This window comes from Bufo gargarizans, chromosome 7 (genome assembly GCF_014858855.1).
Source record: "Bufo gargarizans isolate SCDJY-AF-19 chromosome 7, ASM1485885v1, whole genome shotgun sequence".
Taxonomy (NCBI): domain Eukaryota; kingdom Metazoa; phylum Chordata; class Amphibia; order Anura; family Bufonidae; genus Bufo; species Bufo gargarizans.
The window spans coordinates 175,873,302-175,887,934 of NC_058086.1; the positions used below are offsets into that span (position 1 = coordinate 175,873,302).

At 42.2% G+C, this 14,633-nt stretch overlaps 1 protein-coding gene across 1 annotated transcript in view; it reads left to right on the plus strand.

The window, feature by feature from the left end:
- Positions 1-10,815, plus strand: part of PTBP2 (polypyrimidine tract binding protein 2) — a 52,093-nt gene extending 41,278 nt beyond the window's left edge. The window contains exons 9-14 of the mRNA XM_044301244.1: positions 812-951; positions 2,473-2,506; positions 2,960-3,052; positions 6,633-6,849; positions 7,012-7,089; positions 9,396-10,815. Coding sequence (XP_044157179.1) covers positions 812-951; positions 2,473-2,506; positions 2,960-3,052; positions 6,633-6,849; positions 7,012-7,089; positions 9,396-9,525 — 692 coding nt within the window. The 3' untranslated portion in view covers positions 9,526-10,815. The remainder of the gene's footprint in view (positions 1-811; positions 952-2,472; positions 2,507-2,959; positions 3,053-6,632; positions 6,850-7,011; positions 7,090-9,395) is intronic.
- The last annotated feature ends 3,818 nt before the right edge of the window (positions 10,816-14,633 follow it).

Genomic DNA, 14,633 nt, shown 5'->3' on the forward strand with positions numbered 1-14,633 from the left:
AGCAGCGTTCAGGTGTCCACCTGCTGAGCAGAGCGGAGACTGAACGCCGCCAGACTGATGCATTCTGAGCGGATCCGCGTCCACTCAGAATGCATTAGGGCTGGACGGAAGCGTTCGGGTCCGCTTGTGAGCCCCTTCAGATGGAGCTCACAAGCGGACAGCCGAACGCTAGTGTGAAAGTAGCCTAAAGGGAATGCAGCACTGTTGTCCTTTTTGTTGACCTGCTCGCTGTTGACATTGTAGTGGCAAGCAGGTGTAATCTGTTCACTTCACTTGAATAGGAGGGAAATGTCCTATTGAAATGAATGGGATGGCGGAGCTGTAATTACACCTGCTCCCCTTTAAAGGGGTTTTGCTATCGCCGACAATGGGGGCATATCACCAGGATATGCTCCCATTGTCTGATAGGTGCGGGTCTTACCTCCTGGGACTCGCACCTACACGAAGAACAGAGCGAGGAACATTGTGAAGGGTGCACTGCGCATGTGCAGCCGCCCTCCATTGATTTCTATGGGGCTGCCGAAAATAGCTGCGCATTGGCTCGGCCATTTCCGTCGGCCCCATAGACATGAATGGGAGAGGGGGCTGCTGTAGTTTTTTTCTTGCTTTAGGTTGGAACTATAACATAAGAACTCAGACAACCCCTCTTAGTTTCTGTCCATGCTTCTGGGGGGATTATGAATAAGGGCTCTGTTAGACTTCCCCGTAGCTTTTTCATTTTAATCACACTGCAGGTTAATAAATAAAAATTTTTTTTTTAAAAAAGGATTTTTTGGGTGAGATTTTGTTCATGTATGTTTCAATTTTACAGCTGTTCCTGGTGCACTAAGCCCATTAGGAATACCCAATGCAGCTGCTGCTGCTGCAGCCGCCGCCGCGGGCCGTGTTGGCATGCATGGTGTTACAACGGGTGGTAACACTGTTCTTCTTGTAAGCAATCTGAATGAAGAGGTCAGTGACACAAATTCAAGTTAAATGTGTGTAATCATGACTACTCTGATTTTATTTTTTTATATATATATTTATAACATTCAGTCCTTATTTCATTATTTGCTAAAACTTTTTACTTTGCGCTATTGGACTAACGTGGAAAAACTTACACAGGTGAAGTGGAGTTATTGTAAATGCTGTAGAAAGGTCGCCACGACCAGGGCGCAGTTATGGTTATCCTGAAACCTCTGGTCCTGTTTTTAGTTTCTCTGTTAATTGTATTGGCCACATCATCTGTATGAGTTCTTGCCATGCTTGTGTTTTTTTTTCTTTCCTCCATTTGATTTATTTTCCATCAGTTACCTTTTTTCTATATTCTCCATATGTGCTTTTTTTTTATTTTCTATTATTATTTCTACAAATCTCGATTTGTATCAACTGCTCTAATACATTTTTCTTTCAAGGTTCTCCCAAAGATTTTGATGAAGCTCTCTTCCTGTCTTAGTAATCTCTTATTCTTTCCAGTATCTGGCCACACTTTCACCTTCTCTGTCGCTGTATCTATCTCTGAGACCTGTCTCTCCTCTGGCAGTACTCTCTCCTTCATTTCTGTTTGGATGCTGAGTATACTGGATGAAATGTGGGAAGTTTGATGACATTCCCTGATGGCTGTTTTCTCACGTTCTGTTTCCTGTGTCGCCACATTTTAGATTGACGGCGAGCGACTTGCTGCTTTCCAGGCCTTGCTTTCAGAGGCTTAGATCCTGGAGGGGTGCAAGTTGTTTTCCTTCACTCTAAAAGGTCTGTCCATTTCTGTGCCAATTCTGGGAAGCATAGGTCACGTCTCGTCATTTTACATTGTCTAAAATAATTAGCCAGCCATCCACGTTTGACACTTCCTACTCATTTCAAAGCCAGCCATGCTTTATGCATTAAAATGTAAAACATAGTTTGTTTCTACAGCATGCCTCCCAACGTCAAACCAGATTAGTACTGTGAACTCTGATGAATGTGTTTTGGTTTTTTCCTCCCCCATATTTGTCTTGGATGACTACATTTTAGTTTTTCTTGTACAGTACATAAGCCAACCATTATTCTGACCAAACTCCTGCATTTCCTTTGTACTGACCTTTATTTTATTTTCTCCCTTCTTTTTTCTTTTTGTTGTGCATCATCTCCCAACCCCTCCCCCCCCCCCCCCTTTACATCCTTCTCCTCCTTGTGTATGACGTTCCTCCTGTTACTTATTGTTTTCCAACTACTGCTGTCAAACTTTTCCCATCTTATGTGTCTGTCTTTACCTACCCCACCCTTCCCTTTTCCCCTCCCCTTTTCCCCTCTCCTTGTGTTCATGCTTGTTTGCTTGAACAATATGTTCCTCGGACCAACTTGCCCCAATTAACTGCCTTGAACCATGATCCATGACCACCTTCACCATTCTACGGGAACCACCCTTCGTTATGGATGATCTGTTCATCTCCGCTCTTCCTCGACTCTTCTCTCTTCTTGTCTTACGCTGCTTGCTCTTCTCTCCTTCTAAAGATGGTTTCGCCCCAAAGTCTGTTTACCCTCTTCGGTATGTTATTGTTAGCACTGTACTTTTATTATTAATTTCATTTTTATTTCACCTTTTTTTATTTTTTATTTGTAGCTAGCACTTTGGTGTAATTTTCAATAGTCATTTATTTTTATTTATTTTTATCTTACAATTTGTTTCTCTTATCATTGCTTTCTTCTTTTAAAAACTCACCATAGTTGAAATTATTTTAATGCATGTGAATTTATTTTGCATGGTATTTTATTAATTAATTTATTTATTTTTTATTTGTCATTCACATAGGTTTGAGGGTATATCAAATATTTTCTTATCCAAAAATTCACTGTTCAAGATCTGTCATTCTTGTGTATGTTAGGCCTGTTTGAATGGTCCTTTTGGTGTCTGGTTGTTTCATTTGACCTTTCAAATTTAAACTTGGCAATCAAACTCCTACTTGCCATTTACCCTCTTGTGTTTGAATTTTAATAAAAGGTGTCTATGGCGATGTGCAGCGCGTGAAGATTTTATACAATAAGAAAGACAGTGCTCTTATACAGATGGCTGATGGCAACCAGTCACAGCTGGGTAAGATGTGTCTTTTTGCATTAAGCTCTTAAAAAAACGGCCAGAAGCTAAATATAATTTTATTTTTCTAACCTGTTAAATGCCCCGTGTTTTGAGATGATTTTCCTGGAGTTGTGAAAGATAAGGTAAAGTAAAGGTCATCAAGTAATGTGTTTATGCCTCCTTCGTCACAATCCGAGGCAGGGATAAACTGAGAAGACTTCACGGCCTTGTCAAATCTAGGAAAAGCTTAGTTGGAACCCTTCTTGCCATAATTCATGGTTTAGCAGAGCTATGTTTGTCATTATGCTCAGGTTATTAATATTAGATATTTTGATAGATCCTGATCAGTTCCTTTTAAATATAAGCACATGCAATGTCTGTACCAAAGTTTCATTTTATTATAGTGGAGAATTTTTTATTTTCTATTCTCTCTGTCTGTCTCTCTATCTTTCTCTCTCTGTCTCTGTGTCTCTTTATTTTATTATACTCTCTTTTATATAACTTTGCTACTATATTCCACATCACACTGTCGCTCAATAGGGGCTCACAACCTAAGGTCCCCACAGGAGGAAACTGAAGTACCCGGAGGAAACCCATGGGGAGAACATACAAACTCCATGCAGATGATGTCCTTGGACAGATTTGAACCCGGGACTCCAGCACTGCAGGGCGCCAGTGCTAACCACTGAGCCACCATGTTGCCCATGGTTTTCTACCATTCCATTCACTTCTATGGGACAGAGCGATATCTATGTCAATACCGTAGAAGTGAATGGAGCCGTGGACTGGCTAACGCACTGCTGTTCCATTCAGATAGGGAAACCTTGATTCTGAGGAACGCTGTGGGTCCCAGTGACTTGACCCCTCTCACTCTTATATTACCTTTTTGTAGGATAACTTTTTTTAAAGTTTGAATGTCCTTTTACATAATTTTTCAGAATAAGTTGCCATGTGGGTGTACATTAAGAATGCCACTATTTCTGGACATTATTATACTTTTGTCAAGCATATTTAGAATAATTTCCTCCACAATCTGAAAATTATCAACTTTGTTAGAGCTGTCGGGTGGAAACTGGCTGATCGTGTCTACCACAACAGCAGATGTGGATAAAGAGCTGTACCTGTTCACTAATTGTCTGTGGCACACCCTCCAAAGCATCAGAACATTACACAGCAGAACTGAGCAGCTTAGGCGTGAATATAGCAGTGAAATAAGACAGTCAATCACATACAAGTCGCTCCTCACTCTTTCTGCTTGTGCGTGTATGCAGCAGGCCCTCCATCTACCTCTCCTCCTCCCCTCTCCATAGACTTCTATGTAATCTGATCCTTCACTGAGCACACGGCACATCTTCAAGTGGTGATTTGACATTTAGAGAAGGAGGGGGAGCAGGAGAGGACCCTGACAACAGAAGAAAACATCTTTCTCTGATGAGATGTATTACAAAGTTTCTTGTGTTTGCCTTTACTATTCTTTATGGGGGGAAAAAAACATGAAACAGCAGTTACACTTGAAGGACTTTTTTATTTTATTTTTTATTTTTTTCTGTATCGATTTCTTGATGTATTTTCAGCCTCCTTTTTTTTTTTTTTTTTTTTTTTTTTTTTTTTTTCTTTTGGCACTTAGGTCATGTGACCCGATGAGACTAATTTTACAGCGTCTGCTGTTTGGACAGGATGTCAGTTTCTTTCCACTCCTGTGAAACGGACACTGAGGCTCTCATAGCGAAGAATAGAGAATCTGACTTCCTGTCCACGTAGCAGACTTTGTGGGACAGGGAGTCTCATCAGGGTTCTATGATCCAACTGGCAAATGTCATGTAAGCTGGAAATACATTAATAAATCCATATGTAGGCTTGTTAAACAAGCAGTTATGTACAGCAGCACATTTACAGATGGGAAGATAGTGGGGGAAAATATAATTTAGAGGGTTTACCTCTTTAGACTATTTTTAATCTGTCTACTTAAAGCACTTTTCTCAAGGTATTTGAGTAATGTTCTTGCAGGAAGACACAACTCCTGGGATGAAGGCAGGATGTCTTCTTGTACAAAGCAATATTGTTGTTTTTTTGGGGGGAATACATAATTTGGAAAGGGATTTTTCTGTCTGCTGAGTGAAGCACAGCAAGTGTAGATCCTAGAATAGGTTGTTCATTAATGATGCATACTAGGAGAAGCTTTGTGGGTATGGAACACAACACATGAAGACTTCTAGCCTACCAATGAAAATGACAGAAATGAGGCAGGTATAGTGCTAGAGCACAGGGTTTTTTATAGCATCTTTCGTTTACAACAGAAACGTGCTGAATATACTTTAAGGGGTTTTCCATTGTTTGTTTACCATACACTATAATGTGCAGTGATCTCTCGCTTTAATATAGTGTCTTTAGGTAGATCGCCGCTTTTACCCTCTCCGCAATCCAGTCACGTGAACCCTTCTGCTGTGCTTTCTGCTGCTTCCTTTGACAGTCACATATGGGTTTGGTGCTGGAGACTGAACGCCCATTTAAGGCTACTTTCACACTTGCGTTCAGAGCGTCTGGGGTCTGCCCAGACGGATCCGCTCATATAATGCAGACGATGGGATCCGTTCAGAACGGATCCGTCTGCATTATATTGTAGAAAAAATTCTAAGTGTGAAAGTAGCTTCAGACGGATCCGTCCAGACTTTAAATTGAAAGTCAATGGGGGACAGATCTGTTTGAAAATTGAGCCATATTGTGTCAAATTCTAACGGATCGGTCCCCATTGACTTGCATTGTAAGTCTGGACGGATCCGTTTCCCTCCGCACGGCCAGGCGGACACCCGAACGCTGCAAGCAGAGTTCAGGTGTCCGCCTGCTGAGCGGAGGCCAAACGCTGCCAGACTGATGCATTCTGAGCGGATCCGCATCCCCTCAGAATGCATTAGGGCTGGACGGATGCGTTCCGGGCTGCTTGTGAGAGCCTTTGAACGGAACTCACAAGCGGAGCCCCGAACGCTAATGTGAAAGTAGCCTAATACACATTTTGAGGGTTTAAAGCAGGTTCCTGATTCTCTGTAGTGAAGTTGGGAAATGATGGCCCTACAGAGAGTACAAAGAAGTGCGAGTATATGGAGGATGGTTGACAATGAACAAAAAAAGTCCTGCATCAAATAGACTGTATAGAAGGATGTAGTGAAGCAAACATTTTGTACATTTCCAGCACAGCACAGACCCTTCTTGACTTCATGGGGGGGGGCGCATTAGTTATAGCTATACAGTGAAAGATACATTTCCAGTGATGCCCCCTCTACTATGCTCTTTGTAGCATCACCCAGTGTGCAGAATTTCATAAGGTTCATGCTCACAGAGCGTGTATTGGAGCTAGTGCAACACAGAAACCTAGCCCTGCCACAATATAAGCAAGCTCAACTATTAATTTTCCTTTTAATGTTTTAACTAGGTAGAATATGATCATATTGACTTGCAATTTTAAACTCTCTTGTTACACTGTGTGCTCTGTGAAATAACCTGAAATTATGAGTAAGCTGCCCGTGACTGTATTCAAATTGTCTTTATGTACAGCTGTAATATCTGCGTGCTATATATATATATATTATTTTTTTTGGGTCAGCTATGAGTCACCTTAATGGGCAGAAGATGTACGGAAAGATTATCAGGGTTACATTGTCCAAGCATCAGACAGTGCAGCTACCTCGAGAAGGGCTGGATGATCAAGGGCTAACAAAGGATTTCGGCAACTCTCAGCTACATCGTTTCAAAAAGCCCGGTTCAAAAAATTTTCAGAATATCTTCCCACCTTCTGCAACTCTTCATTTGTCGAACATTCCGTAAGTCAATGTCCATGTTGTGGCCATGTTTCATCTTGTCTTGTAGTTGTTATATTTTAATAGTTTTGGAATGTTTTCATGGCTGCAGAACAAAATGAGAGAAAAATGTAGACAAATAAACTTCATTGTTCTTCTTTTTTAATATATTTTTCTTTCCTGTAGGCAAACCATTACTGAAGACGACTTGCGCACACTTTTTACAAACACAGGGGGAACTGTTAAAGCTTTCAAATTTTTTCAGTAAGTTAATTTAATTTCTAGACTGAAAACCAACCTTCATCTGAGAGCCAGTACCTCCAGTCAAGTACATGGTTTAGAGCATGGATGTCAAACTCATGGCCCTCCAGATGTTGCAAAATTACAACTACCAGCATTCCCTGATGGCTGCAGTATGCCCAGGCATGATGGGAGTTGTAGTTTTGCAACAGCTGGAGGGCCAGAGTTTGACATCCCTGGTTTAGAGTATTCAGAATATCAGCCGGCATTAGGCTTTTTTTTTCTGTATCATATGGTTAATGTTTAAAGAGGACCTTTCAGCTTTCCAGACATGTCTGCTAAAAGTAGAACTCCTACAAAAATGTTTATTCTCTGACCTGTTAGAAAGGTGCATGATGTAATCTGTAGTGAATGTAATCTTCTCATCAGTGACTGTATTTGTGAGTTATCCCCTCTCTCCTAATTGTAGCTGTGTCATGTGACCCAACTCTCTGATCTCCAACTCACACAGGACAGGAAGTCGGTTCCTTCTCCATTTATTCCTATCAGACTGACATTGAGGCTCCCATAGAAATACATAGAGAAACTGACTTCCTGTCCACACATAAGGCGCTGTGTTATTTGGAAAGTCTGATTGCTGGTCACATGACATAGCTGAGAGTTCACGAATACAGATACTGGTAAGAAGATTACATCATGTTTCTTTCTAGCAGGTCAGAGAATAAAATTGTTTGCGGCCGTTCTTCAAGTACGCTAATGCAATCTTCAAGTGTACTTGGTTATTGCTAGAGTACAAAGCCTCCAAAAAGTGTATAATGCACTAGGGGTGGGCGATATGGCCTAAAATCTATATTGCGATATAATTTTAAGCATGTGCGATATGCGATATATATTGCGATATATTGTTTTCTATATTGGGGGGGGGGGGGGGTGTTTAAATTTTATTATTTTTTACTTTTTATTTATTAACTATTGGCCTCCTTAAGGGCTAGAACCCTTGTCATATTCACCCTAATAGAGCTCTATTAGGGTGAATAGGACTTTACACTCTCCCTGCTGCCCTGTGCATAGTGCACACAACAGCAGGGAGCTGACCATGGCGGCAGCCTCTGATCTGCCCCCCCCAGCCTCTGATCTGCCCCCCTTCCCCAGCCTCTGATCTGCCCCCCTTCCCCAGCCTCTGATCTGCCCCCCTTCCCCAGCCTCTGATCTGCCCCCCTTCCCCAGCCTCTGATCTGCCCCCCTTCCCCAGCCTCTGATCTGCCCCCCCTTCCCCAGCCTCTGATCTGCCCCCCTTCCCCAGCCTCTGATCTGCCCCCCTTCCCCAGCCTCTGATCTGCCCCCCTTCCCCAGCCTCTGATCTGCCCCCCTTCCCCAGCCTCTGATCTGCCTCCCTTCCCCAACCTCTGATCTGCCCCCTCTGGTAACGCAAACCCCCCCTCCCTCCCTCCCCAGTATTAATCATTGGTGGCAGTGGCCACAGGGTCCCCCTCCCCATCATTGGTGGCAGTTTGCAGTTCCGATCGGAGCCCCAGCAGTGTAATGCTGGGGCTCCGATCGGTTACCATGGCAGCCAGGAGTCACGCTGCTGAAGTCCTGGCTGCCATGGTATGTTAGTGAGCAGAGAGCAGCGCATTATACTCACGTGCGCTGTGGCCGCCGGTCGCTCCTTCTCATAGGTCTGTGCGGCGCATTGCTAATGCTGTAAGCATTAGCTATCCGCCGCACAGACAGAAGAAGGAGCGACCGGCGGCCACAGCGCACGTGAGTATAATGCGCTGCTCTCTGCTCACTAACATACCATGGCAGCCAGGACTTCAGCAGCGTGACTCCTGGCTGCCATGGTAACCGATCGGAGCCCCAGCATTACACTACTGGGGCTCCGATCGGAACTGCAAACTGCCACCAATGATGGGGGGGAGGAGGGGGACCCTGAGGGATATGGCCGGCACATTCATTGGTAGTGCAGTGGCCACAGTCCCTCCCCTCCTCCTCCTCGGTCCTCATTGGTGTTCAGCGGCAGCCGCGCACAGTGGGGAGGGAGGGACTCCCTCCTCCTTCCTCCTCCCTCCGCTGTGCCGGCCGGCTCAGAACATGGTGCGCGCGATCATATCGCGGTCCGGCGATATAGGCGATATGGCGAAAATCCATATCGTGGCCCAAATTCATATCGCATATCGCCTATATCGCCCACCCCTATAATGCACTAAGTGCTTCGTGTATGTGATTTAGAAATCCTTCCTTTTTTTTAAACATCTCGTTAAATGTTTTAGGAATCCACTGTGAGATTACCATTCATTTTTTTTTTTTTTCCCCTCCTGAATTTTTAGGGACCATAAAATGGCCCTCCTTCAGATGTCCACTGTGGAAGAAGCTATACAGGCACTGATTGACCTCCACAACTACAACATTGGTGATAATCACCATCTGAGAGTTTCATTCTCCAAATCAACCATTTAAAAGACCAGAGAGGAGGATGAAAAAGAAAAAAGCGTCTGGTGTTGTTGCATTGTTCAGTGTGTTGTCACCAATAGACTGTTCAGAAAAGTGGGGACCAGACCCTATTTTGTTCTTCACTCTGTTATCATTCCTTGGTTCTTTATATAAATGATTTAAACCGCAGTTAACATTTAGCTGCAGATTGTGCACGGTGACTAGGGAAGCCATTTGTGTTTAAGTTCCCATTTCAATTTTCTTTTTCTTATTTTTTTCTCTCCATGGACATGTGCCTTATGAAAAATGTGTATTTTGTTTTTCCTTACGTGCTACCATTTTAGAACACGGGAGAATCCTCATGGGCACATTGTTACATGTGTATAGCTGCATTAAGCACCAGGAGTTGTGTAAAAAGGTTAAGTTTTGATTCATCTGCCATTTTCATTTTTCCTTTTCCCCTCCTTCTGCCCCTGTTAATTGCCTTTGTTCCATTTTGTAGGTTTCTTTGTTTACTGTCAGAGGACTAAATTTTTTATTTTATTTTTTTGACTGAGAAAGATCCCTAAAGTGTTGACCACGGTATAGAAAACCTTAACCTTTTGTACACTCTTGTGAGACGTATCATTTAAATGTCGGCACTAAAGTAATGTCTTGTTTGTGGCTGAATATTTTCTGTAGTTTTTGAAGTTGACATGACTGATGTGCATTTACCTATATATTGCCATCTTCTGTTTGTAAATTCTACTTGGATATAGTTGTGGATTTTCTGAGCATGTGCAGACCGGTCAAGCAATTTCCGAAACTGGCGCATGTATTTTTACTATGGCAGGGGGAGCCTTTGACTAGTGAAGAGAATAGTGGCAGTTTTTGATAACTGACAACCAGGTGGGACCAAAGTTTATGTGCCTTTAGTCTTAATTTTTTTTCCTTGCATTGTAATATTATGTTTTAATAAAGAACAGAAATATTTTGTATTTAGAAACAGACCTGACTTATAGACATGGCTCAGAATCTACAGGCTGCAGTCAGGAGAGCGGCTCATCTTTTCAGCGATTCGCTACCTTGACTGTGTGCAGGACAAGTACATTTTTCGAATTGATGTATTTGGTTAAAATCCATAGATTCTGTTTATGTAGGAAATAAATGGTCATGTATATTTTCTATTAGTTAAGTTTTTACATCTTTAGAAATGTAAAATTCAGTCTAGTTTGGTTGCGGCACAATTAAAAATTAATTTTCTAACAAAGTTGGAAGGTTTGACGGTGGTTTTGATTTCATCTTGTGTGTATTCTGCTTACCTCTGTAGCATGCTCAATAAACACTTCTGTAGCTCTGTATTCTCTCTTCTGTCTCTCTCGCTGCCTCTTCTTTCCTCAGCTCTGTTTCTTTCTACTATTTTTCTAAATTCTCTTCCAGGGTGGGAAACATTACAGTTTTACTTAACTGGCATAAAAAGGATTTTATTACCCTAAAGTCAATAACACACATTTGTTGATAATGAAAGATTTGAACCAAGCAACTCACACTTAATTCTTTTCCACTGTTTTCCAATCTCATGCTTTTACAGACCATTCCTATTGGATTTTTAATGAGAGGCCACTGATTAGGTTCCCTGCACAACGCTGGGATCCGCATCCCTTAATTTGAATGGCGCTGCTGTTCAGGAAAGATTGCAGAGGTGCGGTCAGACCTCCACCAACCATAAAGTAATGGCATATCCTAGAAATATGCTGTTACTTTAAGGTTAAAATAACCTATTCATTTTTGGACAATATTACCACTTTAGGGCGTTGCTTTAGCACCTAGAGGCTAGGTCTACGCACCCTTTGGCACCCCCAGGTCCAGTTGATTGACTTTCGAGTTCTCCTCAGTGTCCCGTATATCCCATGCCTGCGCTGTCCCTTTTAGTATTCGGCGCAGTGAGTGAAGGACGCGCTTCTGCTGCCAGCCTCCTTCGGCGCAGTGAGGAAGCAGGAGCGTGTCCTTCACTCACTGCGCCGAATACTAAAATGAACAGTGCAGGCGAGAGGATGTACGGGGCACTGAGGAGAACTCGAGAGTCAATCAACTGGACCTGGGCGTGCCAAAGTGTGCGTAGACCAAGCCTCTAGGTGCTGAAGCAACGCCCTAAGAGCACATAGAGGCTCGTTAGCATATTTTAAAAGTTTTTATTTTAAGAGACCGACGGCAGGCAGGGAGTTATAAAGCGTACTGCTGACATTAGCACATCGCTAATGTCAGTCAGCTACATAATGTTCTTTCTCATGAAACCCTTTAATTCTATATTTCCAAAATTGGCAAATTACTGGAAAGCCTATAATATGTGAATTCAAATTTACCTAAGAGCACATCAAATAAAGAATGTCTCATTCCATGAGGCAGCTGCAACTTTCTTGGATGCAGAAAGATACTTTTTGTTACCCTGCAGGCAAAAGGATACTTCCCTAAATGTAACAGTGCCGTAAGATGTGTTTCTTGGCAACCTCAAGGCGCTTAGCAGATTCTTAAAATGCCTGTAAATTCATGAGCTGCTTACTTAAAGGCCATTTAACACCTTCGGGACGTTTATTTTTATGATTGCAATTCAATAATTTTGGTCCAAAAATATTTATTTCAATTATTCTTTATAAAAAAAAAAAAATCAACAGTGTTTGTTTTACAAGGTTAAGTTTGTCTGCAGAGTGTCCTTGCTTTCAGTTTCATGCTGAATCCGTCAGGTTGCTGCTCTGATGGCTTGCTGTATGTATTACCTCTGAACTCCTAAATAGCTCATAAACGCTCATAGCTAATCTCTGATCAAACTGATACGAATATGGCTTAAGAATCATCTAGAAACTTGGTATTGATTGCCTATGCTCAGGTTAGTTCATCAATATCAGATCAGGTGGGGTCTGACGACAGCCCCCCCCCCCCCCTGTTTTTTGATCAGCTGTTTGAAGAGGCTGCTGCCATCTATTCACCACTTACCAAGCATAGCGCTGTGCTTGGTATTGCTGCTCAGCCCTATTCACTTGAATAGGACTCATGACCAATGTAGAGTGAAATCACTGAACTAGTAAGGGGTCTGAATGCTCACCTAGGGCTGTGGCCTCTTTGAACAGCTGATATGCATGGATTCCTGAGGATAGGTTATCAATATCAAGTTCCTGGGTTAATGAGCTGTCAGGCATAAAAAGATGAGGGTTGTACATCAAACCGCTCTGTCGGGTTCAGTGTACAATTTAGAGCAATATATTCTGCAGATAGATTCTTTTCAATTGCTAACATGGGAGGAGGTCGCTACTAGAGATGAAAGTTAAAAGGAAATCTAATACACCCAATCAACAGATGTGTTAATTGCAGCACTTAAAAGACCCCCAAACATTTTATAGATTATTTTTGGTTTTTATTAATTTTATTAGTTAACATTTCATCAATGTGATCACCCCTCCAAGTTTCGTGTTCAGTTAATTTAATGTCTTTCCTGAACAGCTTCATCGTAGCTGTGATTTCAGAACATGACTGCACCCCTAGAATTTCATTTATGACGTAAACTATTAGTACAGGACTTGCTTGGTCATCACTGCCAACATGCATTGCCTAGGAATATTTATACCTTCCTCAGTCTTGACCTTATACTATGTCTTGCCGTTTTCTCTGTTTGCCTCTGCTGTTTTTCTATCTCAAATCTATATTGCTTCTTCTAAAACTTTCCCTATTGCATACAGCTCTACTGTTAAGTCTTTCTCTAATTTCAATTAATCTTACATAATTTACCATTATGTATTTTAATTGGATTGTTCACCCTTTGCTTAAGTTTATGAAATTCTGATACGGCCATATGGAAGAAGAGCGGTTGGAGTATTACTTGTCTTTTCTCTTGCCTTCAGTAGTATTCCAGCTTAGATCTGAAGCAAAGACATGACAATACTCGAAGAATGATATATTAGGAATGTAAAGCGCCATTAAATAAGCACTCCAGCAGTTACAGGACTGTGGAGTCGGAGGCAATTTTGGGTACCTGAAGTCGGAGTCGGCAAAAAATTAACAGACTCCGACTTCTACTAGATTTAAATTGAAATTAAAAAGTTTAAATGTCCCAATTCACAAAAAGTTATAATTACTGTATTTTTCGCCCTATAAGATGCACCTGCCCATAAGACGCACCTAGGTTTTTGAGGAGGAAAATAAAATTTGAACCAAAAGGTGTGCTTTTGGTGGGTTTTGAACTAATGGTGGTCTGTGGGTGGCACTGTTTTGGGGGATCATTGTGGGGGCATCTGTGGATGACACATATATAGCATCTTATCTTATGTGTCATCCACAGATTCCCCCCCATAACAGTGTCGCTGTGTAGTGAATTGGGGTCGGCATCTGTTTCTGTAATGGCAGCGGGGCCCAGTGCCTGCTTCATTCATAAAGTGGGCGGAGCAGGCGCGTGACTTAGTGAGCTACACTACGAGCACCCACCCGGCCTCCTGACTGCCAAGGAGTAGTAAGTAGTACAGCGCTAGATTTAAGATGATTGGAATACATTAACAATACCCACAAGTTAGATATGATTACCAGTATACTACAGTGAGCGGGACCTGGTGTAGTAGAATACAGGGACTGCACCGGGCCCCGCTGCCATTACAGAAACAGACGCCGCCCCCCCAGTCCCTCCTCCCTCAGCCTATTCACCGTACGGTAGCAGCATTCGCCCCCATAAGATGCACTGCTATTTTTCACCCACTTTTGCGAAAAATACGGTACTTCTCTACTGTAAAAATAAAGGCCAATGCATGCAGTACGTCATGTTACCGCGAAACGAACACGTTAAGTGACCATGAAGAAGCATGCTTTTCATATGCTTCACTATATGGCACGCAACGCACAGTTAAGGAGCAGCAATACTTATACTTTCCATTGTGTTGTGTTCCGCTGTTACAGGGAACGCAACGCCTATGGTTAACCTAGCCTCTCACTGATAACTGATTTAAGTAAATATGTTTTTTGTAGGACTAGACAAAGGGAAGGGAATAAATAGTCAATAGTTCAAGACTGAAGCTGTAAACCATTTGAAAAAACTGCTGTCATTCAGCTAAGGCTATAAAAACCTTGTAAACTCAGATTGTTAGCTTAAACTTTAAACATGACTATGGGACTCTACT